The 27,999-nt window shown below is 41.2% G+C and overlaps 2 protein-coding genes across 9 annotated transcripts; both read right to left on the bottom strand.

The window, feature by feature from the left end:
* Nucleotides 1-7: 7 nt before the first annotated feature.
* LOC5506371 (NACHT domain- and WD repeat-containing protein 1) lies at nt 8-27,872 on the bottom strand. Of its 8 annotated transcripts, none has more exons than XM_032374760.2 (17): nt 27,372-27,872; nt 25,499-25,596; nt 23,850-24,094; nt 22,793-22,878; nt 16,172-16,336; nt 15,357-15,522; nt 14,521-14,810; nt 13,172-13,909; nt 12,342-12,554; nt 11,660-11,903; nt 10,445-10,754; nt 9,491-9,740; nt 8,534-8,729; nt 7,792-8,058; nt 3,316-4,564; nt 2,086-2,240; nt 8-1,583 (listed from the first exon to the last, which is right to left on the bottom strand). In XM_032374760.2, exons 2-17 carry the CDS (start codon nt 25,570-25,572, stop codon nt 1,018-1,020), a joined length of 5,214 nt encoding a protein of 1,737 aa, XP_032230651.2. In that variant the 5' UTR covers nt 25,573-25,596; nt 27,372-27,872; the 3' UTR covers nt 8-1,017. The 8 variants fall into 8 exon arrangements, with proteins under 8 accessions (XP_032230651.2, XP_032230652.2, XP_032230653.2 ...); XM_032374761.2 differs by having other exon boundaries at nt 27,386-27,872; XM_032374762.2 differs by lacking the exon at nt 27,372-27,872 and adding an exon at nt 26,145-27,182.
* Nucleotides 17,132-19,318, bottom strand: LOC116614128 (histamine N-methyltransferase-like). Its single transcript, XM_032374767.2, has one exon. It carries the CDS (start codon nt 19,137-19,139, stop codon nt 18,210-18,212), a length of 930 nt encoding a protein of 309 aa, XP_032230658.2. The 5' UTR covers nt 19,140-19,318; the 3' UTR covers nt 17,132-18,209.
* Nucleotides 27,873-27,999: the final 127 nt, after the last annotated feature.

Raw genomic sequence — 27,999 nt, 5'->3', positions numbered from 1 at the left:
CTTTTCATTTTGTTATCTTTCCATTTCGTTATCTTTCCATTTCGTTATCTTTTCATTTTGTTATCTTTCCATTTCGTTATCTTTCCATTTCGTTATCTTTTCTTTTTGTTATCTTTCCATTTCGTTATCTTTTCATTTTGTTATCTTTTCATTTCGTTATCTTTCCATTTCGTTATCTTTTCATTTTGTTATCTTTCTATTTCGTTATCTTTCCATTTCGTTATCTTTTCTTTTTGTTATCTTTCCATTTCGTTATCTTTTCATTTTGTTATCTTTCCATTTCGTTATCTTTTCATTTTGTTATCTTTCCATTTCGTTATCTTTTCATTTTGTTATCTTTCCATTTCGTTATCTTTTCATTTTGTTATCTTTTCTTTTTATGTAATAATTATGGACACCAGCACGCAGTCCCTCGCCAACACCAACACCAAAGTCACAACCGATAAAGAATTCGGGAAGCAAAACGAAAAATACGACATTTTTTACCAGTTAAATTATGCATTTTCACAGTGTATAAAAATGTATAAATTTTTAATACAATTTGCATAAAATATTATAATTACTAATTAACATTATATTAATTATTATTAGCCTTGATTAGTATTTTTTCTTCCACTAAGTTCGAGTCAGAACAAAAATAAAGAAGCAAGCGTTTGATTTCAATGGCGGTATGAAAAATGGCGTCTTGTTATTCTTAACTCCCTTTAAAAATCATTTGGTTAAATAATAATAATAAATCATATCATATAAAAACAAATGTAATGAAACATCTTTAAACATAAAAATAGAAAAAGGGTAGGTAGATATGGTTATATCTTCTAACTACAAGGTTTTTGTACTATTGTTACGTAGTAAAAAAGGTTTTTTGTAGTTAAAAAGGTTACCACGGGCGAAGACGCTCCCAAGTTTACGATACATGATGCTAAAATCTTTTCTTTTGAACCTTTCATTGCGAATTTCTCGATTTTTAGCAGAAAATAAGGGGTTTAAAAAAGCTTATGTTTTCGCGAGAATTCCCTACAGCTCCTTTAGATCGACCACAAAACTACCTCTAATAGCGTCATTACTATGCGTGACGTCACACGAGACAAAGGTATCCTGGTCGACCAATTGGAAAGTCACAATATCCGTTATCTCCATGGCAACGGCCCGACCACCGAAAGTAAACACCAACGAGGAAATTTTGGCATCTGGCGTGAAAACTGTAAGTTGGGAGATTCGCTGGTCACTGATTTTCCAAAGGCGAACAGAGCGATCCTTTGAGTCCAGTCCCCCCGCGGTAGTCATTACAACATTAACAGTTTCACTTGTAAAAATTCTATGAATAGCTCCACTATGCGCGCGCAAGCTGAAAAGTAGCAGACCGCTGGTAATATCATACAACTGCAGACTCCCATCCATTAGACCTAATAAAAAGAATGCGGCGTCTTCGGTAAATGAGGCCTCGTGAACGTGGACTTCCGTTTCCGGGCAGTGTAAGACGTTACCGGAAGTGACGTCGTAGATTCGTGCTTGGTAGAGACGACTGTTGGCGGTGCAAACGATGTGCATGACGTAGTTCCCGTCATGAGAGATTTCAAGGTCTGAAAGGTAAACCATGCCTTTGATTGACATACCTGTTCAACCGTGTATATTGACGGGCTGATACAGCATGAATAGAGGTTCCTACGAAGTAGCAAGGGGTAAGCGCAGAGGGCTTTCCCAATTTCCCAATCCATCCCCTCGACGGCCTCCGAAAACAAGAATTTTGTTTTTGGAGAATCGCCAAATCTTATACTTTTTCCACAAGACGTCTATGCCTACGCTTTAGCATACACTGGTCTCTATATAGACAATAAGGAATCGTTACCCAAATCACACCGAAAGGACTTCAGCAGAAACACGCCGATAGTTATGTTAACGAAATTCAAGTAATAAAAACATCTAAATCCTTTAATAGCGGTGGAAAAACCGCTTATTGGGGGTAGAGAGGAAGGGGGCTAAACGCCCTCCCCCTCCCCCTCCCCCTCCCAAACCCTCAGCCCCCCCAACTCTACCACCACCATCCCCGTTCCCATCATGTGCCTGACATGTGCATCTATTTACCTTGAAATTCGATAAACTGTTCCATGTCGAATACTAGTGTTTGCACGAGGGCACTCGACTCCACGTTCCATACTGTGTACCCATAAATCAATGTGGGCTTGGATTCTGGAGCATGCGCAGTTACACAGTAGCGCCCGTCAGAACTGTGCGAGAACCTGGTGACAAATAATAAAGGTCAATCCACTATTACGTCAATCACGCAGCTATTACGTCAATCACTTCACTTACTACGTCAATCACTCCATTATTACGTCAATCACGCTACCATTACGTCAATCACTCCACTATTACGTCAAACACCCCACTATTACGTTGAACACGCCAATATTACGTCAATCACGCCACTATTACGTCAATCACGCCACTTTTACGTCAATCACGCCACTATTACATCAATCAATCCACTATTACGTCAATCACACCACCATTACGTCAGTCACGCCACTATTACGTCAATCACGCCACTATTACGTCAATCACTTCACTATTACGTCAATCACTCCACTATTACGTCATTCACCCCACTATTACGTTGAACACGCCAATATTACGTCAATCACGCCACTATTACGTCAATCACGCCACTTTTACGTCAATCACGCCACTATTACGTCAATCAATCCACAATTACGTCAATCACTCCACAATTACGTCAATCACGCCACCATTACGTTAATTACTCCACTAATACGTCAATCACTCCACTATTACGTCAATCACTCCACTTTTACGTCAATTACTCCACTATTACGTCAATTACTCCACTATTACGGTCGTCACTCCCATATTACGTCAATTACTCCACTATTACGGTCGTCACTCCACTATTACGTCAATTACTCCACTATTACGTCAATCACTCCACAATTACGTCAATTACTCCACTATTACGTCAATCACTCCATTATTACGTCAATCACTCCACTATTACGTCAATCACTCCACTATTACGTCAATCACTCCACTATTACGTCAATCACTTCACAATTACGTTAATCACGCCATAATTACGTAAATGATGTCACTATTACGTTAATGGCGCCTCTGTTACGTCAATCACTTCACTAGTGCGTCAATCACGCCACATTTGAGTCAAATGACGGTAAAAGGGGACAATCAAATTCGAAATCACACCTCTTTATATGACAAAACCTGACTAGCTAAAACAATATTCATTAATGATGCTCACAATACTAATATACTATTTTGATTCTGATTCTTGAATCTCACCATGCAATCTCTGTGTCTCCGCTCTGGGCCATCAGGTGAGACAACTTGTTTCCGGATACGACGTCATAAACATCCATGGACTTTCGGTCTTGCGCAATGCACACGAGCAACGACTGCTTGCACACGAAAAAGCACCTGAGGTTATCGGGACGAGTAGCTCCCGCGAAATCCAACACCTTGGCTCTATTCTCCAAATCGTACAAAAACATCTTATCATCATCAGCTATGATGACACGAGCAACATCCACGATTAGCATCTGCGGCGTGCTGCCATTAACAAAGCGAATTTCACTTCCGGTATGCGCGTTCAAAATGCCAGTCATTCCACTTCCGTTAAAAGTTACGAGATCGTCACGGCTAGAGACGATTTCCCTCTCGTATATCTCGACCTCTGTTGGGTTTTCTGTGGAGGCTTGGTTCCTTTTTAGGTCCCAAATTCGAAGAAGCTTGTCGTTTGAGGAGCTGATAAAATGATTGCCATCTATATACGAAATGAAGTTGATGTTGCTAGGGTAAGAGAGATAACTGTCCGTAGAATCACCGCTCGCAAGATCGACAATCTTGACTTTTCCCCGAAAGACATTAGTACTATCCTGAAAACGGCTGTCACAAAGAGCGATTAAATTCTTTTTATCGCTAGATAAGGAAAAGCATCTCACTCGGTCGCCATGGTTACATATCGTACGCATGCGCGATTGCTTTTCTAGGCTCCAGAGCTCAAGGATAAATGTTAATGCCTGACCCGCACTCTGAGTTCTTTGTCTTTGGTTTCCACCTCGACTCTTGGACAGAAGCAGTGATCCGTCAGCAGTTATCCCGATTAAGTCTTCCATTGACGTAACACTTTCGTCCAACCGCAAAACCGTAGAAATGTATCCTGATTTCAAATCCAGTGCTCGTATCAGCCTCCCAGAATCCTCCTCGAGACGCAACCCAGTGTACAGCAGTCTACTTCCGGTGGTACCCATGGTCATGTGCGCGCCTATTTCTGGTCTCAATTTCTCGTCTCTGAATTCCTGTATTATAGCTCCTGTCTCGAGGTCGATAATTCTGATACTAGATGCCACTACCGTGACTAGATGCGACTCGTTTCCATGGGTAACGGTGGTTATCGGGGCACAGTCGCCATTCGTGTCGATGCGGAATATCCGCTGACCTGTTGAGACTCTCCACGCAGACACACATCCGGGGCATGTGGAAACAATAAGGGTGTTGTCCTTAGCAACGAGCACAGATGAAATATTTTCACCTAAAAAGAAAATTATAAGCAAAATTTCCTAGTCAGGGTTTATTCATTTTGATTGAGAAAGTGGGGGATTAGTGTCACAGAATAGTTTCTAAAAGTTGCGGACAAATCCGGGGTATGAAATTCCAATTTACGAGATATCGTAGGCATGCTGTTGAGGATAAAATTGTGCCACATTTACAATGAGGTCATGCCACATTTGTAATAGAGCATGCCCCTTTTTTAATAACCTGTCACATTTGTAATAGAGCATACCACATTTGTAATAGAACAAGCCACATTTGTAATAGAACAAGCCACATTTGTAATAGCATGCCACATTTGTAATAGAGCATGCCACATTTGTAATAGAACATACCACATTTGTAATAGAGCATGCCCCTTTTTTAATAACCTGCCACATTTGTAATAGAGCATGCCACGTTTGTAATAGAGCAAGCCACATTTGTAATAGAGCATGCCACATTTGTAATAGAGCAAGCCACATTTGTAATAGAGCATGCCACATTTGTAATAGAACATACCACATTTGTAATAGAGCATGCCACATTTGTAATAGAGCACGCATGCCACATTTGTAATAGAGCATGCCACATTTGTAATAGAGCATGCCACATTTGTAATAGAGCAAGCCACATTTGTAATAGAGCAAGCCACATTTGTAATAGAGCATGCCACATTTGTAATAGAACATACCACATTTGTAATAGAGCAAGCCACATTTGTAATAGAGCATGCCACATTTGTAATAGAACATACCACATTTGTAATAGAGCATGCCACATTTGTAATAGAGCATGCCACATTTGTAATAGAACATACCACATTTGTAATAGAGCATGCCACATTTGTAATAGAGCACGCATGCCACATTTGTAATAGAACAAGCCACATTTGTAATAGAGCATGCCACATTTGTAATAGAGCATGCCACATTTATAATTGAGCATGCCACATTTGTAATAGAGCATGCCACATTTGTAATAGAGCATGCCACATTTGTAATAGAGCATGCCACATTTGTAATAGAGCATGCCACATTTGTAATAGAACAAGCCACATTTGAAATAGAACAAGCCACATTTGTAATAGAGCATGCCACATTTGTAATAGAGCATGCCACATTTGTAATAGTGCACGCATGCCACATTTGTAATAGAGCATGCCACATTTGTCATAGAACAAGTCACATTTGTAATAGAGCATGCCACATTTGTAATAGAGCATGCCACATTTGTAATAGAGCATGCCACATTTGTAATAGAACAAGCCACATTTGTAATAGAGCATGCCACATTTGTAATAGAGCATGCCACATTTGTAATAGAGCATGCCACATTTGTAATAGAGCAAGCCACATTTGTAATAGAACAAGCCACATTTGTAATAGAGCATGCCACATTTGTAATAGAGCATGCCACATTTGTAATAGAGCATGCCACATTTGTAATAGAGCATGCCACATTTGAAATAGAGCATGCCACATTTTTAATAAAGTCGTTTCATATTTGTAATATAACTGCCTCATTTGTAATAAGGTCGTGCCAGATTTGCAATATTTTCATGCCACATTTCTTTTAAGGTAATAAGGACCGCCAGAGATCGCCCCTGATAGTGAAAAAAACTTTTTTCGGATTTTTTCTGATATGCAAAATTAACGACACTCGAAAAATCGCGCGCTCTGAATAGTCAAGGGTCCATGTGTTATTAGACCCCATCCCCACGTATCCGTTTTCGTTTTAAAACGCAACCTTTTTGTTGCGGATACGGGTATCGTCCACACGGAAACGCAAAATCGATGACCGAAATTGGAACTATTTTAAAACTGTATCCAGAGTTGAACAATTTGAAAACGATACCCTATCGTTGCCGTGGGGACGGACGAAAACGGAACTTTTCGAAAACGATGGCGTGATAACTCAGATACAGTCCACTTGGCGCGTGAGTACGCATGCGCTGTAGAACTTTCGCTGTGGACCTTTAGTACCGTTTCTGCGTTTTCGTGGGGACGGGTTGTATTAAAATGAAAATACTTCGTGTGGACGCGGATCTTTTTGAAAACGGAACAAAAGGTTTTCGAACAAAAAAGGAAACGTGGGCATATCAGTCAATCTTGTTTTAGAAACTGTCGTTTTCATAGCTCGCTCGGCCATTTCCTTATTAGGCATTACATACCATATTTGGGAGTCCGCTTCAATCATTCTTTCACTTTTTTATCGCTCTACAGCTTTTAAAGTCGAGAATTTCCACGTAAACTTGCAGGAATTCGTGTTTACTACGATTTTGCTGGCAGCCATCTTGGAAGTGGAGCCTAGTCTTTAACGTTTTGGAATATCACAGGTCTCCCGCGCGCTCGCCCCAGGCTCTTTTACACCATTTAGAAAAACGACAGCCATTGATTGATATGGACAGGGTCTTAAAGAGTACACACACGCGCTTGGCATCAGCATAAGCGCGCTCCCCAAAACTAGATAGAAACGCAAAAAACATTTTCTTTGTTGTGTATAAAACAAATAGATCTCATAGATCTGCGTCTCGTTGCTTACTTTTTTGGTTAAATAAAATAATAAATTTGGGTAGCTAATCGCTTTCATTGCAGCTGGGAAGCTGAATTACGAGAGCGCAGATTCAGACGTGGTCGAGTTGAAGGCACATAGGAAGGCGCCTCAGGCAGCCGGCATACAACTCATGTCTGACCACGGATCACAGCTAAGATCGAAATTGTTGGTTTTGTGGAGGGATGAAAACCGGAGAACCCGGAGAAAAACCCTCGGAGCAAAGGCAAGACCAACTAACTCTACTCACGTCGGAACCGGGAATCGAACCCAGAACCCAGTGGTGAGAGGCACAGGCACTACAGAGCGACCGGGAAACCTGTGGTGAGAAGCACAGGCACTACAGAGCGACCGGGAAACCTGTGGTGAGAGGCACAGGCACTACAGAGCGACCGGGAAACCTGTGGTGAGAGGCACAGGCACTACAGAGCAACGCTCTGCCAACTGCGCCACCTAGGCTCCCACCTTCATGCTGTGACGTCATCTGTGCATCTAGTAGAGGACATGACAGACGTACGCAAAAATGATCTGTATTCTTAAGTAGTCGTATCACTACAGGGAACTCGGGATTGCTTGCGACAAGGTCTAGTTAAACGACAATAAACTATTTCACCAAGCTCTCCACAGCATACCATTGGGATTAGTAATTTTACATATGCTTTAGTTCCTACTTACCAGCCTTCTCAATAGAACGCACCAGTCTCCCCGTTGCAACATTCCAAAGGTTGACCGAGTTATCAGAAGAGGCACTCACTACGAGGCTCCCATCGTCGCTCGCGGTCATAGCGGTACTGGATCTAGTCTGCCCCGTCAGCGCGTGCACCATGGGCCCGCCGGGTGACGTCAGACAACACGTGGAAGGCACGAGGCTGGCACGTGAGCACCTCGTTGCCTGATGCAGAAGTGTCGTCAAGTGGCGCGAATCGCATTTTTGGATACGACCTGGAAAAGTGACATTAAAATATCTTACTTTGGGGGAAAATAAACGTATTTATTACTTGTTGCAGTTCCTTGAATAAGTAGAGACTATTTCAGGCAGTTTACAAGCATAAGTAAGTACTGTGACGATAAATTCACAGTATTTATATTAAGAATACCATTTTTACTACAAATCTGAAACAATCTAAAGTTGAGTTGATCCGGATAGAGCTCAAGTCATCAGAACCAACGCCGCTCTACTTCCCTAATAAAGAAATACAGGCGTCTGTATGGGGATAAGTAGGGTGCACGGATATTTTCTTTTTGAAGGATTGTCGCATACAATTCTAATTCTATTCTATAAGACAACACAACCCTTCCCTCTCCCATCCCATTTAATGCCCTCCTTCCCCACCCCTCTCAACAAATCCAGGTACGCGCCTGAAAATTGAAACGGCGATTTAGCAGGGCAAACTGTTACCATGGCAATGTACGTTACCTAGCAACTGTGAGGGTAGTTGAGCAGGGTATTGAGTTAGCGCGTAGGCTGAGAGCTGAAGGGTTTCCTTGACTAGTGTAATATCTTGATCCTCAGGCCATTGTGTCAGGGCAAGGTCAAAGTAATCAAGAACGTCTCTGAGCGATGACGCTTCAAGGCTTGTAAGCAGGAACTCAAAATTACACAGAACACAATCCTGGAAAGAAGGAAATCCACTAACATGGGCGATATCTGCTAAAATTAATTAACCATTCGCGAGCTCACATAGCTCTTAGTGTCACGCACGCCTTGCGTTACACTTGCGTGCGTGACACTAAGGGTACCATTACATGATCCCAAGTTGAGCGCCAACCCGGGAAAGCGGCCCAACCCGGGTCAACCCCTTCCTCTCATAACCTCATCTAATAAACTTTAACATGAACCCTGCTATAATCCGGGTAAATTTTCATCCCGGGGCAACCCGGTTCTCAGATGGGGTTACCCCGGGTGGAAATCCGCAACGTTCGTCAATTTTCACTTTCAAACAGATGTTGCTAGTCAACCCAGGTTTATATTTTCTTTCTTTACGAGCAGACAAAAGCCAATCCAGAATGAGAGCATTGTGGGAAACTTGCGGGTCGAAACAAGTTTTGCCCCGAGCTGCTAGCCTGGGTTGGCCCTCAACCGGGGATCATGCAAATTTAGCGGCTGTTAAGCAGACAAGCCATACCTAATCCTAAAGGTAAAAACAAAATTATAAATAATATAACATAAATACCGTAAACGATCTCTAAAACCCCAACTCTTCTTTAAGTCCCCATCTTCAAGAATAAAAAGCTGAAGGTGGTGGGCTACAATTGTTTTAGCAAAACAGCTCTCAATTACCTTATTTTAAGAGCGATTTCGCCGTTTTTTGACTATTATTAATGAATCCTTGCTTTATCTTTGCGTTAAATCCCATGCAGGTAACACACTAACCTTGGATGTTTCGAGCTCCTGCGCATGCACCAGATGGTACGGTAACTCGTTTAATTTCCGGTAATTGTATTTCGGTTTTCCTGTGGTCGACTCGAAGACTAGCGGCTGCGGTGCTACCAAGCGGTCAGCGGCTGTCTCTCTCCCTTCAGGGGTAGTGTAGGGCTTCCTAATACCATTGGAGTATCGGCCGAGAAAGTAGTCGCTCAGGTTGTGGTGCAGCTGTAGGGTCTCGTTCTTTTTATTCAAATACCTTCAAGCAATGAGGCAACGCTGGTTAAGGATCGAGCATATAGTTTCAATGTAATTTGTTTTGCCGTTTTTGCGTCTGTGTGCCCTGGAGTGACGGCGGAAATGCTTCTATGCGGGAAGGCGGGGGGGGGGGGGGGCATAAAAGTCAAAGATGATTAACAATTAGGGGGTCCCCAGGGGGCATGTTTCCTCGGGAAAATACGTGGGACTTTGGAAGCTCTACAATATTGTTTAACATTTACTGTAGAAGTTCTCAATTTCCTTTAATTTCCTGTAACTCGATGTTCGGGGGTCTGAATTAAGGTGTTCGGGGGCCTGTTCTTAGACCGCTTTTTTCATGCGATGCGTTTGCATCTGTCTTCTTTTGTACTGTTAGCGAGTCCAAATAAATTAACATGGAGGCGGTTTCTTAAGCTAAAATCACCTGCCAATAAACCTAGACCTAGCCTTAGACCTGGTTATTTAGGAACTAAATGCTTTTTACACTAGAGAAGAAAGCGGATACGGAGAAGAAAGAAAAGGCAAAGGGGACGAAAGCTGTAAAGAATGTCGAGAAGGAGAGAAGGAGAGAACTGAACGGTTCCTATCCTCTCTTCTCCGCTTGGGTCTCCTCCGCTCTAATTTACATGGGCGTAATCTCCCCCGTCTCCGCTACTTTCTCCGTTTCCATTTTAATCGCTAGTATAAAAACCCGGCTTTACGAACCTTGCCTGAGCCGCTTCAATGAACTGCCTGTGATACCACGTGACCACCTGAGCACCATCGGCCCCCCTGGTCACTAGATAGCTTTCGAGGTCCTGCCTTATTCTGACCCAGAGCAGGGGGGGTATGCGTCTGACCGGGGGAGTCCAGTACTGGTACACGTCATCGAGCACGAAATCGTCACATGATAGCAGGTCTTCGAGCTCAGTCTCTGTGAGCCCGCTCTTGGCAGCGGTTACGTACCCAAGCGCACGTGACACGAGCACGTGACCATGTTGCCGCTCCACACGCTCAAACAGAGAGTTAATGGCGCCTGAAAATAGAGTTTAGAAGAGCACCGATAGTATACCGAAGACAAACCGTATTGTCTAACAGGAGTCAAAGAAGGCCAATCACGCCGCCATTTTACGCTCCCGCACAATACCGAGTGACTCCAAGAATCCAATTCCATCGGCTAATTCAATCAAGTTACTGACGAACGTTCAATAATATCGTTAAGAAGCTATAAGACTTTAATCATGGATGTGTGGATGGTTATTTTAAGGTTTCCTTGCAAATGAAACCTCGTCGTATTTTCAATTGTAAACAATAACAAAGGAGTGGTTGATCGACATTCTTTAAAATAGAGAATCTGCTCCTGATAAAAAGTCGAGGGTCTAGTAGAGAATGAAGGGTAGAACCATACAATTGATCGGTAAATTGTCTAAAAGAAAGCCAGTGGCGAGGGCGCAAAAAACCGTGATCTTCTGAATATGTTAGGGTCTGGGCACTACTTCATAAACGTAAAACACGAATTCTGGCAAGTTTACAACGAGAATCCCGACGTATAGAATTCTAGGGCAATACCAAAAAGCGAAAAAAGACCGAGGAGATCTATAAATATCCTATGTAATGTCCTTATAAGGAATTAGCGGAGTGAGCTTAAAAACGATAGTTTTTAAAACAAGTTGATTAAAATGAAATGAAGATTGGCTGCTTTTTGGAAGACCATGCATAGAAATGAGTTCAAGTCTCAGACTAAAAACGCGGTTGGTTATTTTACAGTTGGTTATTTTCTTGCAAATATTCCGTTGTATTTTAAAATATAAACAATAGCAATAAATTCGCTAATCAACATTCTTTAATCAATCTTCAATCCTGCGAAAGTGCTTCGATAGCAACTTGTACTAGTGCTTCGATAGCAACTTGTAAAAGGAAACAAAACCTGTTTTATCTTACCTCGCACAGTGTGCTGTAATACAGTCTCATCCAACGGTGAATACGACTTCCATCGTATAGCCTCGTCAAACGCAACACGCACAAAGATTGGTAGCGAGCACTCTTGTAGAGCCTGCTGTACTATATCCTGCTGGTCAGTGGACAACGTGCGATGCTCCATTCGCAGGTAGCTGACCAGGATTTCTGCCGCGTCTTTTTGGGGAAGTTTGGGAACCAGAACAAATGACTCAGGAGGTAAAAAGGCCTGCGGGAAACAATATTTTGGTTGATGAAGTTCATGTTATAGAAACCAGGAATAAATGACTTAAAGTGGCTTTCAATATAATGGAATGTCCAGGGTCTAAGTGATTTTTTTAAAACCTCCCTTGATAAAATTTTCCAAAGGTTAAGATTCCCCGAAAAAAAAAAATCCCCTTATATGTTAGAAGCCCCGTAACAAAGATCTTTGAGGGGCGTCCAGTGAAGCTCAATTACGACATTGTTTGGCTTTGTCATCCAATAAGATCTTAAATCTACAACATGTGCCTTACATGTATATTTATGTTCTGGTGAACTCGCGCTGTCTTAGAAAGTGCCAGGCATATGTGGTTGCAGCAAGACTCCTTTATAATCTTTGTCCTCTCCGATTCAATTCAAAGATTTTTTAGTGCCGCAGATTTGTAGCGATGCATCTCAAACACACCTTCAGTACCGGGAAGCACTCATACTTTACTTCCGGTATCGTGGACACTACGAGGTGGACATGATCGGGTAATGTCATCGGTAACCATGACAACTGACGTGCCCCGTCCTCGGCGCTTAGCTGATCCAGTGAGTCAAGCACTATAAGCAGCGGTCTTTCCACAGTTGCCATGCGCAAACAGCGGATGAAGTCTTCCTTGAGCTCTTTGATGTCCTGGGAGGATTACATAAGTAACGCAGAAAATTTTTTTATTACTTTTACCTTAACAACTTTATCTGTAATTGTAAAAACCGGATGTACCCAATGTTTAACTCATTGTCCTTGACCGAGGCAATTGGCCGCTTTCTCAAGGTTAACTAAATATGACAATCTTTTTTTACATATTTGGTAAAGAAAAGTGGCCGTATTATAAAGGTTGGCTAACAATATATTGAGTACGCAGGCATACTTAAAAAAGGCCAATCACGCCACAGGTCCCCCAAGCTAATATGTTGCATTGTTACGTGTCTCATTCACTGTAAATATATCGTGCGTTATAATAACAAAAAAATTGGGACGAAAAATATAATATAACTTTTCTAACCAGTTTGTGGAGTTGTTATTTAAATCCCTGTGAAGTTCAATCCATTTGGGCCAATGGAAATTCTCGAGTTACAAAGTTTCTAGAGCGATAATAAAGCGAAAAAAATAATTGAAGCGGACTCCCAAATATGATATGTAATGCCTAATAAGGAAATGACCGAGCGAGCTAGAAAAAGAACGGTTTTTTAACAAAATTGACTGATATGAAACGGGTTAGTGATCAACTTCTTTAAGTAAGTTCCACTCACATTTCGAATGAAAGAAGGGTCTTTCTCGTAAACCGCGCAGATCTGCTGACAAACACTCCTCACGAGAAGACGCACAAGCGACGAATCAGGAGTGGTACCTATGTACCGCACGACGACACAGGTATCCCCTCTCAGCCACTCACGTGACCTCATGGCTACCATGGAAACCACTGACGTCTTTCCACACCCTGACTCGCCATAGATAACCAGTGGCCTGTTACGACATACATCCAAGACGTCATAGCTGCGCATGTCTTCGCCGCTGACCTGCAATGCCGGTCGTTCCTCAACAACTGGGGACGAGTTCTCTTTGGGATGAACTTTGGACTTTCCTGGGGATCTCAAACTATTTGATTTGACCTCTTTCCCCTGACTTGTCGATTTGTTGTGATTCTTTGTATCAGCAGTACCCTTGTCTATAATAAAAGCCCTATTAGTATGGACCGATTTTTTGCCCAGAGTCTTTCGCCCTGTCGGTGTTGAGCCATTTTCTGCGCAGTGTTTTTCCCCATCCTCCTCATACCAAACCTTGTTCACACTCAGAATCAGTCTGCAGCTTAGGAGTACATCTTCTCGACCGTAGAACTGCTCGCATTTTGATTGACAGAAGGATAGATGTTGTAGGGCTTCTTCGAACATTGGGTCTGTTACCTCTGAAGAGTTGCGTCTCTCGATCGCATTTGTGATTAAATGCTGTAGGACAATCTGGACGTCTTCGCACATTCTCTCGATGTAAGCCTAGAGAGGAAAATGCCGTGTTTACAGAAGCCTGCGTAGCGACGCGAAACTCTAATCGAGTTTCTGTGGTAACCGGCTCTTTCGCCCACGTGACCCGTGGACTGGATGGTCAGTGAGCGAATAACAGCTGGTAACTGTTTCTGTATTTGGAATCAGCAGTGAAGGTAAAGAGCTTTGCTGGCATAACCTAGTCCAGATCTGGGACTCGCTTTGCGCTCGACACTCTACCTCTTTCACGCAAGCCAGAATGTCTCAGAGCTCAGAGCTTAAGGGGAAGTTCAACGATTACTAGGGATGCATTGTGACTCTAGTCGCCAGAAGGATTCAGAACCGTTATTAAGTTCTAGCGGGCAAATCTATCTGCACTAGACTGACACCGCGCTGTGCATTTAATATCGCATGAGGTTGAAGATATAATTAAAATGAAAGTGAAAATAATCGTTTATTTCCTTTTAACATCTAAATCAAGTAAGTGTCACTTACTTAAAGAGAGGGCTCTTAGAGAGTGGGGCTTTTTTAGTGTCTCAAAGCTGGATGTAAAGAACTGACATCTCGACAAGTGCGCAGGAAGCCTCTCAGCATAAGAAACTAGGCTGTTTAAATTGACATACCCTGTGTTCGTTATTTAAATTTGGAGAGATTCCATCACGTGACCAGGTGACGTCATAGGTCTTGACATTGTCCAAAGGAAGGTAACAATGAAGCAGATCTTTCTTGAGATTTCCCAGCAGCCTTTGAGCTTCTAGATCCACATCACCTTCTCTTGTCGTATCTATAAAAAGGTGGGCTCGTCCATCTGCTACGTGTTTCTCCAAGTCCCGGATGTTACGCGAGAACCAGCAGCACTCGCGCGCCGGGTCCGCAGAGGCCAGGATGCCTTGACGGATTTCACTTTCGGTCACTGTTGACAAAATTATTATTGGCTTGCAAGATGACGAGAAGGAGGTGGTCAAGGACTTGGGGGAGAAAGAAGCGACTAATGGGCGAATAGATGGAATTAAAACAGGGACGGGTTGGAAGAAAATAGAAGAAGAAGAAAAGAGGATGACTGATGGTGTGTAGTAGCAATCAAGAAAAAAATGAATAGAAAAGTAATGAAAAAAATGGAAAAGACGGGAAATAAAGGAGAGGAAGGTCCTAAGAAAAAAACGCTTTTCTGTTATTCTACTGCAAACTAAAACCCGTTTCAGATTTCCAAACGGGGAACCACATTACGGCTTCATCATTCAGAAGCCTAGCTTTTTCATTGGCCATTATTTTGACAGGCTTCCACTCACGCAATAACATTGGAAAGGGTTTGCACTAATCAGAGAATACAAAAATGATTACCGTAATGCTTTCAAATTGGCAAACGTTAGCAAATGCTTCTAAATTAGAAAAAAGTCGCCGTAATTGATGGTTTGTGATGATAAAGGTAGTCAGTCTATATCATACGGCTCTTTCTTACCAGACATAAAGTACTTGTGTATCTGCTCATCGTCTTTAAGCACGTGCCGCGCCGCGCCCCTTAGCACGTGTTGTAACCTTCCAAACACAAGCTGCCATTCCTCCCAGGCTTTACTCCGCTTATCCCGGTCGTGACTCAGGTAATCAGGGAGACAAGAGCTGATTGGCTGACAAAAAGAAAGCACGGTAAAGAAATAGTCAAAGGATTTTGTTTGTAGCTAAATTCATTGTTGTGACCATGAGACAGCCGTGGCTAATGAGCATGGAATGATTAACCGTTCTAGAGACGGACGGACGGACGGACGGACGGACAAATGACGAGGGACAAAGAGGTACTGCAAGTGGGTTGAACTTGTTTCTTCTGTGTTTCCAATCTGTCGGATGAGACACATAACCGAGGTCCCGTCTCCGAAACTTTTAACTCACAATGTAAAAGGGGTCTCAAAGAATCTCTCTCTGAGCCCACAGGACGAAGAGCGACCACGTGGATGAGACTCAGTTTGGTACCATTATTATTAATGCTTAAAGCCGCATTGTCATCAATTTACTTCCGGAGGTCCGACGGAAACCTGAACCGTTTAAAAAGACAAAAGAATCTATTAGAATCCGAGATATTTAACAGGCATCCGCTCTAAATTATCGATCACATCCTCAAAGAAACTTACAATAGACACGCTGCTTTCAATATTTTGAAATATTTTTCGCGTTTTCCGTTAAAAATCATCGGATATTGTTACGTAATCGACTGGAAGTAAACTGTTGACAATGCGGCTTTAAGGAGAAGCTTATCAGACAGACAGACACTGACCATCTCACCTGCAACATATATGCTGGTGGCACAGCGTTGAAATCGCATTTAAACCATTTTTCGATTAGACTGCGATCATGTTCATTTTCTAGGGCAGCGGCGATTTGCAGAAACTCATCTCCGGGAATTCGTGGAGGAAAGGGACGAAATCCATACTTTTGTCCAAGAAAAGTCTGTCATAAAAGAAAAGAGCCTTATGGGATACTGTAGCTTATAACATACCGATCAATGGCTGTCGTTTGCGAAAGCCTGGAGTCGTGCGCGCGCGGAAGTGCTATGTAGTAAAACGTAGGGGTTGTGGTTTGTAACGTTTTGGAGGGACTGATCAAGCGAGCTGAAAAAGTGACGGTTTTGGCAAAACAATATTTTTAGTCGCTTTGAATGAAAATTATCTTCAAAATCTGAAAATGAGTTCTCACTATAACGGACACCTCGTTTTTTCGGGAGAATATTGTAGTTTACCAACTTTTGCCTCTTTATTTATTAAAAAAAGACTACGACTTCTTTTTTTTTCTCATTGTTAACAATAAAAAAACGCAACGCATTATTTTTTAAGCTACATGTATGCATTGCGGCCCTATTTTTTCATAAATTACATAGACCGAGCACTCCTCGTCCTACCCTGCTAGCAGAACTTTTCTTTCTCTGTCTTTAAAGCCGCATTGTCACCAGTTTACTTCAGGAGGTCCGACGGAAACCTCAACCGTTAAAAGACAAAAGATCTATTAAAAACCGAGATATTAAACAGGCCATCCGCTCTAAAATATCAATCACATCCTCAAAGAAACTTCCAATAAACACACAACTTTCAATATTTTGAAATATTTTTCGCGTTTTCCGTTAAAAATCATCGGACATTGTTACGTAATCGACCGGAAGTAAACTTGTGATAATGCGGCTTTAACACTGCTTTGTCTCCTATTATCTTTGTTCTACAAAGGAGTTCTTTTGTTCTATTCTTCTAGTTCTTTGTGTCAAGGTGCGGATATTATTCATTTGCCCAATCAAATTGCAGCTTGTAAGAGCTGCGTACTCGACCCACCGATTCGCGTTTCGGTGTTTTCGCGTGGTTCGACGCGAGAAGCCAAAACTGTGAATACAAGCACAAACGAGTAACACTACGGAAAAGCCTCTTTAAGCAAGGTATCCTTGTCCTTATATAACGACTTCACGTCCGAGTTGTGTAACGAATGTTTAAAATCAAATCTATGCAAATGATATGTCAATTTGAGAATGTAAATATATTACTCTAAAACTAAACCCGCCATCTTGCAATGTAAACAGATCCATTTTATTGCCAAAGCATAACATTGCATTGAAAATATATTTTCGAAACTGATAAGGTATTTTTATATCTGAAATAAAAATTAAACAACCCCAAAGTATTAATCGTCATCTTCGTGCTTCAATACAAGAGCGATCATAGTTTTAATTCCTTTATGATTCCCCTAACCTATTATAACAATTATCCTATATCATGTAGTCAACCAGTTATTAAATTTCTCGATTTTTAAAACAGCACGATCTCCTACCGTTGGATCAAAAAATTAATATTGAAATACAAGATCGGCCATTTTCGTTTTACAATTGTAAATAATGGTTGTTGTTGTTTTTTGGCTATTTTTTGGAGAATGATCTCACAATATTGTGATATTGATATGTGAATCAATTTACATAGGAACCAATCATACATGTCATCACAAAAATATTATATCAATACCCAATATTTCAAAATTAACGATAAAAAAACTCTTGAGTAGAATCACATGAAGATGGTGCTTATTGATCTTTTAGTAAAATGTTGTTGATTGATTTTTAGTCCAAAGTGAATCTTAATAAAATAGAATTAACGTTTGACCAATAATAATCCACGCTTACAATAGCCAAGAAGAGAGTACTGAAGCGAATCCGTTTATAAGGCTAAATTCAAACGTCGTATTATCAATGAACCGTATTCAATGCAAATATAGGCAAATGAATCGACTTTCAACTTCATTTGCATGCATTTGTATTCCATACGGCTCATGGATAATACGACGTTTGAACTTAGCCTAAGTCGTTCTTTTTCAGTGTATCGCCTTTGTATATGATAACCAGATCGAATCCCTCCTTGAACAGTAACCTGCCATCTTTGTCTGTTTCACACACACTTTTAATAAACTCCAAAGTAGCGGTAACTCTCTCCTTTCCGGCAGTTTTCCTAAAATTCTTATAATGGGTATAGAAATCAAGAAGCATGTTACTCTTTCCAGATTCCTCATTTGTAAAAACTTCACTTATGTCGTGTGGAATAACATAACGATGAGTCTCGTATTGCCAGTTATTCTTCTTCGCGATATTGATGACATGGTCTGAATCGAGGGCGAGATCTGATAGAAATTTATCCCCAAAACATCGCTCCTGAAAATCAGCAATTTGCCATCCTCGTTTCTCACCCTCGCCATCACCATAAACAAGGATGGCAATAATAATTCCTTTCTCCTTTAAAATGTTGTAAAAAGTGTACTCTAGGATCTCTGGCTTCGGGATATAGTAGAGGGAATGTATGAAGTGAACAAAGTCAGACTTTCTTGCGTTACTTCCTCGCTCAGTAACGTAATCCTGGAACGTTTTCTCAAAGAATTCACAGTAAATCCTTGCTCGTTTTTCTGGAAGGCATTCCATCAGATCTTTGTACTTTCTCAAATAAGGTACGTTTGGTTCGACAACAGTGTTATAGATCGTTGCTTTCTTGTCGTTTGTACCAAAGTGCTGAGCTATTGCAGATAGCATAGGGATATCTATAGCTCCTGCACCGCCTCCAACGCTAAGAACGGAAATCTCTTTGCCTGGTTCAGCATTTGGCCACACTTTCTCCAGCGCAACGGGTGTTTCATCTGCAAGGGCTTTACAAGTGATGGCTTCTGCGTTGAACCCACTCTGATATACAGCAAAGCATCGCATGTAATATTCGTGATCTTCGGTAATACGAATCATTTTGTTCTTATCCTAATCCGTGCGTGACAAGGCGGCTTAGACTAGTGTCTAGTCTTTTGGTCCTGGGGTTCTAGGTCACGCAACGCTAACCAGAATAATCAGGGTTTCAATTCCAATGTAGAGACAGGCTTACTCTCCCCATACATGATACTAGAAGAATAAAGGCTTTTTTATTATTTACATAGAAAAACATAAACAAAAAGTCATCGATTTTGCTAATCTGCTGCAAACAAGGGATACAGTCGTTTGACAAAAGGTTGTCGTCAACCGGCTTTTCGACTACGCGACAACCCGCATGTAAACATGGGTAAAAACCACGGAAGCGCCTAGCTAGACGAAACAAATAACTACTGTCAGTGGTTTATAAAGGAATATATGGGGAAATTTATATGTTAGCGAAAAAATACTTTATCGTGAAAAATAAAACTTTAGACCATGTAATATTGTGTTTGAGTCTTCTTTTATTTCAATTTTGCCGATAGAATGTCAGCAGAGCTAGTTTAAAGCCCGCCAAGAATTTTGTTTCTCTCTTTTTATACAGAGAGAGAAACACAATTCGTGGCGGGCTTCAAACTCGCTCTAATCACATTCTATCGGCAAAATTGAAATAAAAGAAAACTCAAACACAATATTACATGGTCTAAATTTTTTTTCTCTAACATATAAATTCCCCCATACATTCCTTTATATAAACCACTGACAGTAGCCTTGGGCTGCCTGTGGTGGGAGACTAGGGTCAGCGGTTGCTATGTAAGAGGAGAGAAGAAAAGAGTCTCTGTAAATCTGAGCGAAAATTCTTAACTAATACTCCGTTTTGCACAATCTCTTGAAAAACCGATAGCCTGGTGAAACAAATGAATGGTATTTTTTTTAAACGCAGAGGCTAAATAAGAGGTCCAGCACAATGTCTTGCGTGAGCGGCTCCCCCTCATTTAGCCGCTGCGTTAATACAAATCCACAAAAAGAAGTTTAATTCTACAATGGAAGACACTAGAATAAATTGCTTCTGGCGAAACAAACATTGAAAGCTTGAAATGCGCTTCTGCAGTTGGCCTATTTGGCCTATGTTAAACAATACCAATACCAAATGAAAATCGCCAAAAAAGCAGCCGCTTGTGGGGAAGCCGTGCGTGACACTAAAAGCGGTTTCTAAGCAGACTAAAACAAACATTGAAAGCTTGAAATGCGCTTCTGCAGTTGGCCTATTTGGCCTATGTTAAACAATACCAATACCAAATGAAAATCGCCAAAAAAGCAGCCGCTTGTGGGGAAGCCGTGCGTGGCACTAAAAGCGGTTTCTAAGCAGACTAAAACAAACATTGAAAGCTTGATTAGCAGGTTCGTGCTTCCAAAGGTCGTCCTATAGTCATGACAGCGTGACGCTCCGTGATTCCGAAGCCGAGCAAAATGCACCTCGCAAAATGATTCCCATAACCGAAGACAACGACTACTATATGCAATGTCTCACGGTATATTATAACGGATCTAGCGCAGAAGAAATATTGTGTAAATCACTCGTCGATAAAATCCCCGATGCACTCCAGAGAGTATGGGCAAACAACCTCGAGAAAGAAGTTTCTGTTCTTAGCGTTGGAGGTGGAGATGGAGCCATTGATACCCCTATGTTATCTGCAATAGCTCAGCGCTTTGGTACGACCGAGAAGAAAACGACGATCTATAACACTGTTGTCGAACCTAACGCAATCTCATTGAGAAAGTACAAAGATCAGATGGAATGCCTTTTAGAAAAGCGAGCAATCTTTCACAATAAATTCTTTGAGAAAACTTTCCATGGATATGTAGCTGAACTTGAAAGTAACGCAAGGAAATTTGACCTTGTTCACTTCATATTCTGCCTTTATTATTTTCCGGGGCAAAAGATAGAGCCGGCGCTTGAATTCACTTTTAGTGACTTGCTGAAGGAAAAAGGGGTTATTGTTGTCGTGCTTGCGAACAGTGACGACCATTTTGGTCCTCAATTCGTAGAATTTAATAAGAGAAGATTCGGAGATAGGTTTTACGATGTCTCTCTCAATACAGAGCATGTCACCAAGATCGCGAAGAAAAACAACTGGAAGTACGACACACATCGGTATGTTATAAAGTATGACATTACTGAAGTTTTATTGGATGAGGAGTCTGAGAAAGCCAACATGCTCCTTGATTATTACACCCATTATAAGGATTTTAGGAAAACGGCGGGAGAGGAAAGATTGGCCGCTACCTTGGAATTTATCAGAGGTAAATCGGAGAAAGATGAAGAGGGAAGACTACGGATCAATGACGGGTTTGAACTTGTTGTTATCTACAAAGACGACAGCTAAAAAGGCAAATTAAAATTACATACAGACCATATTCTTAGGCTTGGTCTCCTTTATTATAACATTCGTCGGTCTAAAATCCTTGAGAGTACTTTCTCTGTTCTCCCCTGAAACAATGCTTATCACAAGCGAATTTGAAAGGAGAAAGAAAAAGAGAGGACTCGAGCACAAGACTTGACTCTTCAAAACTTTCAACCATGCTTTTACACAGTCTTTTGCGCATAATTAGACAAGTTCATATCCGTGGTTAGCATTCCCACGAATGATTTTTTTCAAGCACTTTTTTTTCGACAATTCTTGGCTTTTCTGCAGTCAGTTTTTGTGTGTTTTTGAGAGGGGCAGAAATACTCATCCGCCATATTGTTTTGCGCGCTCTGGAGGCCTGTACCGAGGCAGATGGCGGCTGGCTGGATGGATGGCAGCTTGTGACAATGACGTCATTGACCACAAAAACTGAGTCGCCTAGTTATAGACCATTTCTAAACCTATGGTGCTCCGCGCTGGCTCCGCTACTAATGTTTATTTACCACAAAGTTTGGTCCTGTCGACAATTGCTGACAAGCTTTGAGCTCCTTCAAGCACAGATCAACCGTGGTGTGGTCATCGGCGGACTGTTCGCGGACACCCCAGCGCATATCAACAACCTAAATCATGAGAAAGGCATGACTTAGAAATAGAGATGAGAGACAAGCTTTTAGCTCATTCAAGCACAGATCAACCGTCGTGTGAGATGCGAGACAAGCTTTTAGCTCATTCAAGCACAGATCAACCGTGGTGTGGTCATCGGCGGACTGTTCGCGGACACCCCAGCGCATATCAACAACCTAAATCATGAGAAAGGCATGACTTAGAAATAGAGATGAGAGACAAGCTTTTAGCTCATTCAAGCACAGATCAACCGTCGGGTGGTTATCGGCGGACTGTTCGCGGACAACCCAGCACATATCAACAACCTGAATCATGGAAAAGGCAATAGAGATTACACCTGTATGAATATGAGCAGCTCTTTAATTTTTCCTTGAGCATCATACCCTGTGTATAAGTTCAGGGACGAAAAGCTCAAATTTTAATGACACTTTACAAAAAGTAGCATCAATTTAAAAAAAGTCGGACTTGATATTTTGTTTGCTGTAAGTTACTAAGTTACGTTTGACTTAGTAAGTCACGTTTGACAATGTTTTTCAGTCATTTCGAGTATATAGGAAATCATTGTTGTCACCGGCCTTTCTTATTTCTGTAAAGAATAGCATCTTTGAAAATTAACTGAATTGAAAATTGATTGAATTTTTGTGGCTCTGCGAAAAAACGAAAAATATATATACTTTCGCTTACCTGGAACTCGTAACCTTTCTCTTGGCAAAAAAGCTTGAGTTTGGGAATGGTTTTGAGCATCAATGCATTGCGCTCAGCTTCAGTATCTATTACAAAAAAAAAACACCCACATTAATTAAGTCGTGATCTAAAGTCGCAATATCACCGGTTTACTTCCGGAGGGCCGACGGAAACCTCAACCGACAGAGACAAAAGAATCTTTTAGAATTCGCGCACTTTAACAGGCCATCAGGCCATAGACACACTTCTTTTCAATTTTGAAATCTTTTTCGCGTTAAAAATCATCGGAGATTGTTACGTAATCGACCGGAAGAAAAACTGATAATGCGTCTTTAAGCCAGTAATATTTAATCAATATACAATAAACTTCTCCACAAAGTATTAAGATTTCAGTCCAATAAACACGAATGTAGTTCATCACGAATGTCATTCACCTCTAATAATACTAGCTGTAAGTTGTCTTTGTGTGCGATTCTTTCTGTCTATTTGTCCTGTTTTAGTGTCTGTCTGTCCATTTGTGTGTTTGTCGGTACATCGAACTGTCAGGCAACGTAAAGGGGGAAGGGCTGGGGGCTAAGGTATAGAAAAATGGTATATAACTATGCGACTGAGTTTTTTGGGTCAACGCGCGGGAGCCCTTGTGGTTTCGGCCTGCCCTGCCCGCGCAAGCAAAGTAACCACGCTTTGTTGACGGCGAACTCAATCGACAAACTTGGGAGAACTACTTAATGGACTATTTAAACTTTTTAATGGATCGAATGGAGAATCTAAAAGTTCTCGATTATCTGATGACATATATTTTTTTTTCCAACGTTCGGTTTATTTTTCCTTTTTTCATTTTTCAATGATAATTTTTTTTCAGTCGTCAGCCCACCCACCCTGTGTTTATGCGCCTGTGTTTATGCGTCTGTCTTTATGTCTGTCCATCCACCTCTCTGTCTATCTGTTTGTGTGTCTGTATACAAAACCTTGCCTTTTTAGCACCATGCTGTTAGGAGTTGAGACTTGTTCACAAAAACTACTCCATAAAAATAGCATCACGAGATAAACAAATCACCTGTGAATGTTGAACTGGTAAAAATCCGCACCACTTTTGGTTTAGCTGCAAAACTAGTTCCAAGGTCTCCACACACAACCTTCTTGTACCGTGTAGCAAGCTCGGGGAACTGGTGGAGAGTACTCCTTGTAGCCTGTGCTGGAATGCCGTCAAGGACGATTTGTCCCTGGGATATAGAGGACCTCTCGTCTGGTGTGATATAGGAACCAGAGACTGTATGAGAGAGAACTGCGAAACTTGTGCGTCTGCGAGTAAATGAGACAATGCTAATCAGACCGGTCAGATTTAAAAGATTATAATACAATGATTAGAAAGAGAATTACACTAATGATTAATCAGCAATAATAAGGTTGTTACTATGAGAACAATTTGATTCTGCATTTTAGAACGCACCAGGACTAAAAAAAGAAACATTCTTCTGCTATCTGAGCCTCGGCCTGTTTCTTGCATCAAGGGCATACAACGAGCATCCCTCCCAATACACGCTAAATGGCGTTTTTCATCCTTATGAATATGTTCAGATGCCGAAAATATCCATTTTAAAAGTTGCCGGAAAAAGTTTCTGTTCCTTTTTCCCAAGGAGGGACCATTCCTTTTTTTTTCAGCCACTTTTGGTTAGGATTTTTTCCCAGCCTACAGTGGTCAGGCATTTTAGCACATGGATATTTGCCAGCATAAGCATTCGGGACATTTTTCCCCAGCAACCGAGGGATCTAACATCTTCCCAGCCAGCAAAAAAAATAAAAATAAAAAAATAAAATAAAAACGGGGTGCGGAACAGATATTTGGCGGAACAAATCCGCTTTGTGCCCTTGTAGCATGTTCTAAAAATTTGGTGAAATCTCAGGCAGGACGCTCTTATAAAAAAAGGTTCTTATAAAAAAAAAAGTGTAGTGGCATGGGTGGGTCTAGGGTAGGTCTAGGGGGGGGGGCAAGCATTCCCCCACATTTTTTTCTCAGACCCCACCTTTGTGTTACGGATACGAGTATCGTCCACACGTAAACGCGAAAACGATAACAGAAAACGGAACCATTTAAAAACGATCTCTAGAGTGGAAAACGATACCTAAAGACCTATTTCACTAAGAGCGCGCGCACGGTTTTTGAGCATGGAAACGAGGCTTAATATGAAAATGTGCTTTGAATGGCGGCCATGTGGCCTTCGTTCCGCGAAGTTGTTAACAGCTTTTTTCTCCGGGTTCACGCCTTTTTTGCAAGTGTATTGTCCAATTTTCACAGATGTAGGTAGTAGTTCCCAAATTATTTATCGGAATGGAGTGACTACCGTCGTTTTATGCCAAACGTCGAGGAACGCTTCACTGCAATTTGGTACTAGTGGACGACACGGTAAGGTTTTTTTTTTTTTTGGTGGGGCTTTTTTTGGTTAGGAGACTTCAAGTTAATAGTTGCTTGGCTTCGAGATGATTTGTTTTTTCGTTCGTATATCCCCATTTAAGCGAGCACAACATTGAAATGTCAAGTAGTATCGAACTATGGTTGGGTTTGGTTAGGCTTCGCTACGGAACAAAAAGGTTGCGTTTTCAAACGTAAACGGATACGTGGGGACAGGGTCTCAAAGAACGATGAGGTCCCTCCCTTTCCTGAAATCATTGCTTCTTTTTGGGATCACCCATGAGTAGCAAAAGTACCTTGTTTTTCCATCGCATCTATTTCCATCTTCCTCAGTTAGAGTCAACTCATGCTTTCCACAGATGGTTCCCATAGCAGAACATCCTCTGCGTTTGTCCTTGGTAAAACAAACATTGCATTATAGACAAGGATGATGGAAGTAAGTGAAAATGAGTCACTTTGTGGAAAAAAAATTGATTTTTACAAAAAAAAAATAATAAATACCACATCACCATTTGCTGGTAAAATCGCCTTTTTTCGAAATTTACATATCAAGATGGAAAATAAAAACTATTCGCTAAACATAACAAACAATATTGGGAACATTCTTTTGAAAGGTTCTAGATAATTTAAGGGTTGAGTCAAGTTTGAGCGATTTGTTTATTTATTTGAGCTGTTTATTTAAAAAAAACTTTGATGGACATTTCCGATCGAGAAATGTTACAATTTATCAGGCATCTTGTATGAGCCTCGTCACTGCGGTATGAGGGGGGCGTAAGGGTAGGGGGTGCAAAAACCGCATAACCGCACAAAAAAACGCCACAGAAAACGCAAAAAAACGCAAAACCGTCAAAATAAGTCAATAATAATGAGACCAATCAGAGATAGTCCAATCAGAGAGCGAGTTTGCTACCCTATTGGAACCAGCGCTTACAGTGCAGTTACCTAGGGCGTCTTTACCCCCTCTGTCTTTTGTCTCAGTGAATATTCGTGCTTCCCGGTCCCCACATCGCCCTGGGTCTCCGAGGATGGCTTATGCCGGGAAGATGTTATTGATTCACATTAAAACATATATGTACACTAATTAATGATTACCTAATGTTGAAATAACATCTATGCTACACATTAAAACAAATGTACACTAACTGATGAGGGCTGATGTCATAGTAAAATGTATACAACATAGCAAACAGGTATTCTACACAATATCATTATTATTATTATTATCATCATCATGATAATATTCGCATCAGTTTGACCTTGCCTTGTATCTCTGAGTCTTTTCCGACGTCCCTCCAAACCTAATTACCACCCCAACTTTTTTTCTTTTCTTGTTTGCAATCAATTCTATCTATAAACGCAACGGACATCCTCGGTACCGTATATCTTACAATAAGATAACATGTATTTTTTTTATTTCATTTTTTGGGGGATTGGAAATTTTTTTTTAGCAAATCCCTAACGGCTTTTTCGTCCGTCGCGCCGCTTGGTCAAACTGATGCGAGGCACCCTACCCCGGCTGGTAGAATTTGGCATTGTCTTTTTATCCACGAACGGCCCATCGAGCGTCACTGTCACGAATATTTCCAAATTCAAAAGAAAGATTCTCGCCGCTCGAACGGCAAAACGGGGACGAATAGACGATTAAAAGGTATGGTTGGATAATAAATATGTGTGCTATGATTCTGCGAGGTTTATTTTGCCGTGCGAGTCTGGATTTCGAAAGGATCGGTGAATTTGTCGGTTGTCAGAGTTTCACCTCCGGAGCTTGCAACCTTGTCTATTTTATCGAAAGAAATAATAGGAACGCCACCGTCAGCCATCTTGGCGGAAGCCGCAAGTGTTTGGATTTTCCGGGTAAGGTATTCCTGTGTTATTACACAGGATACCCACATCAAGAACAAACTTTTTAAACAAAAAGACGCATTTCAATTTAATTATGAATTTTAAAAATAAACTTCAAGTAATGAGACTTATTCAAATCAGGGGAAAGCTATCTAAGTAGCTAAATTGATAACGATAATCTATGATGCGCTATTAAATTATTCTGGCCCGACAAACTACAAAGAGTTTGCAAATCACTCTTAAAAACTCTTAATAACAGAAAATAGGGTTAGAATAGGGTTAGAGAACAGCTTACTTCATTTTTGACAAAATATTAAGATAGCATACCTTAACAAACTTACTCGCTTACAAATCTTTTCATCCGAGAGCACAGTGAATGTTCCAGCATGTTAACATAAGCGAATCGCTCGCGTCATAGAAACATCGTTTGCATTAAGCATCGCGCTCTATTGATAACTGAACTACTTAGCAACAATAGGTTTTCACGCACTGTGATCTCGCCGTAGGCTCTAAAATATAAAGTTTATAAAAACAATTCTGCTAATCAAGGATAAGTCAGGACGAGTCACTCTAACTCTATTTGTTTAAGATTTGGAAGGATTTTTTTTTGGTGTCAAATATACAGTAGTGTGTAAAAGAGGGCATAGCGAATGTTCGAATACAAAGCTATCGGTGTGAACGAAGATTATTGTGATGTCATATATGGCTATCAAAACAAACAGAATTGTTTTTGTTAACCTACAGCTGCGGACAACCCATCCTTGGGACCCAGGGCGACGTGAACCGGAAGCGGGAGTACGCGGGAAAACGAAAGAAAGAGGGGAAACCGACGTCTTTTCCCCTCTTTCTTTCGTCTTCGCCCGTACTCCCGCTCCCGGTCTCCGCGTGTCGCCCTCGGTCACCGAGGATGCAGGCAACCCAATCCTGTAAACTATGAATTGTTTCCCACAGCGAT

Source organism: Nematostella vectensis, chromosome 15, assembly GCF_932526225.1.
Source record: "Nematostella vectensis chromosome 15, jaNemVect1.1, whole genome shotgun sequence".
NCBI classification, from domain to species: Eukaryota; Metazoa; Cnidaria; class Anthozoa; order Actiniaria; family Edwardsiidae; genus Nematostella; species Nematostella vectensis.
This window is presented reverse-complemented; position numbering and strand designations above follow the sequence as displayed.

What these genes read in the sequence shown, in the direction of transcription:
- LOC5506371 (XM_032374760.2), bottom strand. Translation starts at nt 25,572, where the DNA reads ATGGGAACCATCTGTGGAAAGCATGAGTTGACTCTAACTGAGGAAGAT. An exon ending in TACCAGTTCAACATTCACAG is followed by an intron (nt 22,879 to 23,849) that starts GTGATTTGTTTA and finishes TTTTTGTAATAG; the next exon opens with ATACTGAAGCTGAGCGCAAT. An exon ending in ACAGTTTATCGAATTTCAAG is followed by an intron (nt 1,584 to 2,085) that starts GTAAATAGATGC and finishes TTTACCTTTCAG; the next exon opens with ACCTTGAAATCTCTCATGAC.
- LOC116614128 (XM_032374767.2), bottom strand. Translation starts at nt 19,139, where the DNA reads ATGATTCGTATTACCGAAGATCACGAATATTACATGCGATGCTTTGCT.